The sequence below is a fragment of the Melitaea cinxia genome, chromosome 21 (genome assembly GCF_905220565.1).
Source record: "Melitaea cinxia chromosome 21, ilMelCinx1.1, whole genome shotgun sequence".
NCBI lineage: Eukaryota > Metazoa > Arthropoda > Insecta > Lepidoptera > Nymphalidae > Melitaea > Melitaea cinxia.
Window position 1 is genome coordinate 10,175,405 of NC_059414.1, and position 6,840 is coordinate 10,182,244.

A 6,840-nucleotide genomic window follows, 5' to 3' on the forward strand; every position below is an offset into this window, starting at 1 on the left:
AATACAAAACTTTGTCTTATTATATTTTCTAGGCAATATTAGTATTCGACCAAAATTTCTATGTTGGGTGACTGCATTTCCAATATTATTTGATACTGAGATAATACACATAGCCAGCAGTATATCTGAAATAAGTAGGAAATACATTAGAATTTTTTTTTATACTCATTTACATTCATATTTTAACACACAACACGCTGTCTTTTATATAGGTTAACATCTATTTTGTGAAATTATTTTTATGAACTAAAATCAAAATTATGATTTACAAATTAATTAGAACAACATAAAGAAAAGGATTTATTTTTATATATAGGTGTCTGATAAGATTTTGTCATGTTATAAGGATGTTGGAACTTACATTGTATGCCATCCATAGGAAGTCAATAAATGCAGCAAACGTCGCATCGAGCTGAAAATATAAAATAATATTAGTTATTTGAGTGGGTTAGACCGTACTGTATGTACTTAATTTACTTATTTGAGAAAAGCTAAATTACTATTATATTACTATTTAACAGCAGCTTTTACATACATCTTTATAATTTAATTATTAAAATCAAAATCTAAATTAACTTTATTATAATTGTGTTTGCCGGCAAACGAAAAAAAAACCGACTTCAATTACATCGACAAGTAATACAACGTCGGTAGACGAAAAAATAGTCAAGTAAATACGCATTATCAAAGATTACTCAAAAAGTTGTAATCAGATCTCGATAAAACTTAAATGTGACCACATGATAAACGTCGGCTTTCGATTAAATTAAAAATCATCAAAATCGGTACACCCAGTAAAAAGATATGTGAATTTTCGAGCGTTTCGCTCGATTTCTCTGGATCCCATTATCAGATCCTGATTTCCTTATCATGGTACCACACTAGGGATATCTCCTTTCCAACAAAACAAGAAATATCAAAATCGGTTCATAAACAACGAAAGTATCTTCGAACATACATAAAAATGTCGAATTGAACCTTCTCCTTTTTTGAAGTTGGTTAAAAATAGGCTTCAAAAGCACTTTCGAATCGTCATTTCACAAAATAAAATTTTAAAGTGATTATTATTTAAAAAAATGCAGCTACCAGTTATTAGGAATGTAGATTCTGCAGAGAAGAATCATCAAGAAACTCTGCAGTTACTCTTTTGAAAATATTAATATTGTAAAAACTGTATTTTAGTACAAAATTAGTAATATCTTGCATTACATACATCATCACTAAGTCCACACATCTTTATTATCTATATAATTTCACACTGACTAATAAGCTTTATCTATTAATTTCTTTTTTATAAAAACTTTTAATTTATGTCGAGACAATTTGAAAATTGTTCGTAGGCTTTTATTATACATGCGATTACCATAACCCAGAAAGGAGACGGTAACATATCAGTTCTTTCAACAGCACACTTTTTGCAAAGGTTTTGATGACATATAAAGCAAAAACACATTTAGTTTTTGTAGTTTATAGTTGTAATCTGTACCTATGCCTGGTTTGGGCAAAAACCTTTTTTCTTTTTAAATCATTCTTTCATAACTTTAACACACACACACACACACACACACACACACATACACACACACACACACACGCACACGCACGCACGCACGCACGCACGCACGCACGCACGCACGCACGCACGCACGCACGCACGCACGCACGCACGCACGCACGCACGCACGCACGCACGCACGCACGCACGCACGCACGCACGCACGCGCACGCGCACGCACACGCACACGCACACGCACACGCACACGCACACGCACACGCACACGCACACGCACACGCACACGCACACGCACACGCACACGGACACGGACACGGACACGCACATGAACACGCACACGCACACGCACACGCACACGCTCACGCTCACGCACACGCACACGCACACGCTCACACACACGCACACGCTCACGCACACGCACACGCTCACGCACACGCACACGCTCACGCTCACGCACACGCACACGCTCACGCACACGCACACGCTCACGCACACGCACGCACGCACGCACGCACACGCTCACGCACACGCACACGCACACGCTCACGCACACGCACACGCTCACGCACACGCACACGCTCACGCACACACACACGCCCACGCCCACGCCCACGCCCACACACAGTGACAGTGCGTGCGTGCGTGCGTGCGTGTGTGCGTGCGTTGCGTGTTTGTGGGTGTTTGTTCAATATATTTAATAATGATTATTTTGTCACATAGGACAATAAATAATTGTTTTTATTGTAAATTAGCCTATTTAAAGAATAGAAAAACATAAAATACTCACGTAAATATAGTATCCACCAAGCAGCCACAAGCCGAATATTAACTGAAAGACTATAATAAGGCCCATTGTGAACATCCATGGCAGCATCAACCCACGCATCCAGATATTTATGCCAATAACCTGGAATAAATAGTAACAAAATATGAGAAAGCAATTTTAACCTTAAAACTTATTTTAACTAGCTAAAAATTTAAATCAATAAGAAATAATTAAGTTTCAGGTGTTCTGTGTACTTTATCTCTATAAACTATCAATGTAAGAACAAAATGTATCACAAATGTCTAGACCATGATAAGCATCAGTATGGCCACACAAATATTCATCTGATAATAAGCAGTTACAGCAGCCTACAGACACCAACAATACAAGGAATGCAAACACATTACCAACCCTCCATAGAAGTTCTGGTTGTCATACATACCACAGGAACACGACACTAATTAATACCAGTATTGTTTGTGACATTCTGTAATGTTACAGTTTTGAGGAGGTATTTTCGTGCTGTTTCATGTTAGGGGATCATTGAACAATATTTTCAGAACTCTAACAATTAAAAATACAAATAAAAATGTGAATATTAACTTACCATTAACACAGAAGATACAATGAGCGTCAAAAGGATAACTATGAAAATTATTCCAAAGACTTGCAAAGCTAGAATAAATTTGAAAAAAAAAAATTAGTCAAGGGACCTATGTAAGCTTCCATATTATCAAATTTCTGTTTTCAAAACATCTTTTATTTTTAAAATAGATATTCACATTATTTAGTTGAGAACAATCAGAAGTTATGATTATGCCTCAGTTGCGAGCAAATATTTAATTAAAACTTATATACTGCTTAAGTATTTAATTGGTATTACATATAAGAAGTAAAGCATTTACTCTATACATTATCTTACGCATTTGTTTATTTGTTCATATCTACTTAACAAAATTAGATTTAACTTACATCCTCGTACATCAGCTTCAAACAACGGATTCCATAGCTGTGTTGAATCACCACCGGCCATCTGATATGCAATAAACGTTATGAGAACCATGCTCATAGCCGCGGTGTACGCCGCTACTACTCTGCTTCCACTCTTCACTGTAGAAGCCCAAATACATGGTGACCAGCAAGACTCCAACACAGGCATTTTGTATTTAATATAAGCGATGTATTTTAAAATTTACTATTTCCTTATATACTTTTCTATAATCCTGACCTGAAAACAATAAGACAATGTAAAGTTATGTGAGAAAGTTCAGGCCACACCTACTAAATTAACAGTTAGTTTTGAGTGAGATTTTTCATTAAAAAATTATGGGAAATATTTTAAATAGTAGTGTTATGGATAAATTATAAGTTTTATTTTAATATATTTGAGAGGAATTCAATAAATACCTAATAATAGCAGAAAATTTCAGTTGAAGAAATACGTTGTTGACAATGTTGACATCGCGTTTAAATTGACAATTGATTGATCAGTGTTGACATTACAATTATTTACAGATAACAAACGCTTAATATATCTAAAGAGTATTAATACTATTACTACTATTAATTGTAATATATAATACCAACAGCTACTTTGGGCACTTATGCCTCCTCAAGTGGTTTTCTTTTGTTGATATTCATTTAGGATTTGATACAGAAAAGTTGTGCCTAAGTATTTTACAAAATTTTTACATGGCAACTTTATCTCAACGTTACAGTACAGCGGTCATTGAACCATATGTGCGCGCTCTTTAGTTCGAATTTAACCAACGAATCTCAATAAAATTTATATTTTAATAGTTTAGCTAAAGGATAAAATTAATAAGTAAAATAACTTTCAGTGGCTAACATAAAATAGATAAAAAAGTCACTCTTAATTTTTGAATTATTTAGTATTTTTGTTATTGTGTGCAACCAATGATGAGGTTTTATTTATTAATTTCTTCGAATAATTTTAAAATATCAAGGTTGAAATATATTGCTTTTAGAGTGTAGTGACATCAACATAAAAATTTTAGATCGTTAGAAAAATATACAATTACCTAATTGTTTGCAATCTTTAATAGATGGAAATCAAGAAATGAAAAAACCTACACAAAATGAAAACGTAATATGTAAATGAAACATTTGTTTTATTTTAAGTGCGCCTCTTGCGGCAAAAAATTACGATGACAAAAGCTTTTGTGAAATTTGTTTCAAAATTAATTTATATTTATTCCAGAACATTCGTTACCAATACCGTCTTTAAAGTATTTACGACTCTACTAAAAAGCTTAAATTCATAAAGTAGTCACTTATTAGTTATTACATATAGTAAACGAAAAGGAAGATATCCGTCGAGCTTGTAAGCTTTCGATTAATTATTCATGGTAGGTAAATTGATTTGCATTGAATAGCTTAACTTATAAGAATCATGATTAAGTTTAAAAGACGCAAAGTAAGGCTATAGGATAAATGTTAACTAGCAAAATTTCCTGCTGTATATCAATAAACACGACTTGTTATGATAATGATAGAAACCATTATTTGGATATAAAAAGATCGTGTAAAGAGCTCCTTGAAAGTGAAAATATTATTTTTCATGATTTTAAGCAACGTAGTTTTCTTTCTAGGTATCTAAGTAAGTATCTTCCTGAGTAAGTATCTACCTGAGTAAGTATCTACCTGAGTATCTACCTGAGTAAGTATCTACCTGAGTAAGTATCTACCTGATTAAGTATCTACCTGACTAAGTATCTACCTGAGTAAGTATCTACCTGAGTAAGTATCTACCTGAGTAAGTATCTACCCGAGTAAATATGTCCTATAAAGGATAATCATTTATTCAAATTATATGTGAAAACCGTTCTTGTGTAGTGGTGCGTTTAGTCATCACTCTCACGACGGTCGGAGGTTCGATAATAACTCGCGATAGATATTTGTAGGAATACAAATATCTGATTTTGGTTGTGGGTCACTCGTCGTTTCTCAAATAACGTTACTAAATAAAATAGTTATAAAATAATAATCAATTATAAAATGGTTCATAAAAATGTTATCTACTAAACAACGCAGTGACGTCAAAGAATTGTTTTAGACCCGCGGAACGGAAATCAAATATTTCCAACGACACTGGAATAATAAGTATAGCTTTCTACTAGTTTATTCAGAATCGATTCAAGAGTTTATCGTTTACAAACTTATGGTGAAATACAGTTTGACTCTTTATTATATTATAAGTAATGATGTAAACAAGGATTGAGTTTTGTCATTTCCGTTTGTCCGTCTGTTTATCACACCTTTATAGTTTCATCAGGTCCCATGGAATCTAAATAAAACAGATACATGTGAAATGAATGTGTCTTTTTGTGTAACAAAAGATTTGTTTGTAGAAAGTAGTTAGCTTCTTGACATTTTTCCGTTTCACCGTTTTGCCTTTTTTTGAATAGTGGTAACGGTTACTGGTGACAACTATGAATTTTAGTTTTCTGAATACAAAGTGTTCATCTTATAAAGGAGAAAATATAAATACAGAATCATGTATTTAATTATACATGATTTTGTATTTAATAATACATGATTTTGTATTAACCATAATATTTTTGATCTGATCTGTTTGTAGTGGGCCTGCTTTCTGTTCCGCTAGTTGCGGGTTCGATTCCCGCCTGAGTCTGGGTGTCCTATGTGTATTTATATGTTAATATATGTATTATTTCAATGTATATTTAACAAAAAAGAATTTATGTAGTTATAACAGTCGGCAGTTACCTGTAACAGAAGCATTAACTTGCTTAGCATAGGAACAGACGACCTAGTGTGTATGTTGTAAGATATTTATATTCATATACATACATGTTCTAAAACGTACGAACAGATTTAACTAGGGTAACTTTTTTTCGCCCATTTTTGGGTGAATTCAGTTTTCTGTGATATAAAAATATACATCTTAAAAGTTTTCGAGGTAATTCCTCAAAACTAAAATTTAGGGAACATCCAAATGTCCCCCTAAACAGTTTCAAAAGCTTTTACTGGGTGAAAAACGCCATACATAGTAACAGAAATTTGGGGGATTAGTGTATCATCTTTTTAGGTATAACAGAGTAATTTATATTTTACTTTAAAAAAAAGTGTTTTGAAATCTACAAATACTTACACATATTTATTTTTTAATGACATTGAAAATAATTCAGTTAACCTTCTTTAATGAGCCCTCCGCAGTAAATAGTAATAAGTTGGAGAAACTATTATTAATTAGTTATTTTTATGAAGTGAAAAACATGATATGAATAAAAAAAATTACCCTAATCTATCTGACTTCGGAAAGGGGCCGTTTATAGGCATAATTCCGTTACAAAAAAACTCTAATCTATCTAATTTAAAAATTACACCGTTTAAAGACATAGTTTTGTTACAAAAAAAAAAATAAAAAAAAATAACCCTAACCTATCTAAATTAAAAATTACACTGTTTATCGTCATAGTTTTGTTACAAAAAAAATCATTACCTATCTAATTTAAAAAATATACTGTTTATCGACATAATTTCGTTACAAAAAAATTAACCTACCACCTTTGAGGTTAGA

The 6,840-nt window shown here is 32.7% G+C and overlaps 1 protein-coding gene across 1 annotated transcript; it reads right to left on the reverse strand.

Annotated features, from left to right (window-relative positions):
* LOC123664179 lies at window positions 1-3,438 on the reverse strand. The gene is made up of 5 exons (XM_045598776.1): window positions 3,252-3,438; window positions 2,887-2,954; window positions 2,301-2,420; window positions 362-412; window positions 1-125 (listed from the first exon to the last, which is right to left on the reverse strand). Exons 1-5 carry the CDS (start codon window positions 3,436-3,438, stop codon window positions 39-41), a joined length of 513 nt encoding a protein of 170 aa, XP_045454732.1. The 3' UTR covers window positions 1-38.
* Window positions 3,439-6,840: the final 3,402 nt, after the last annotated feature.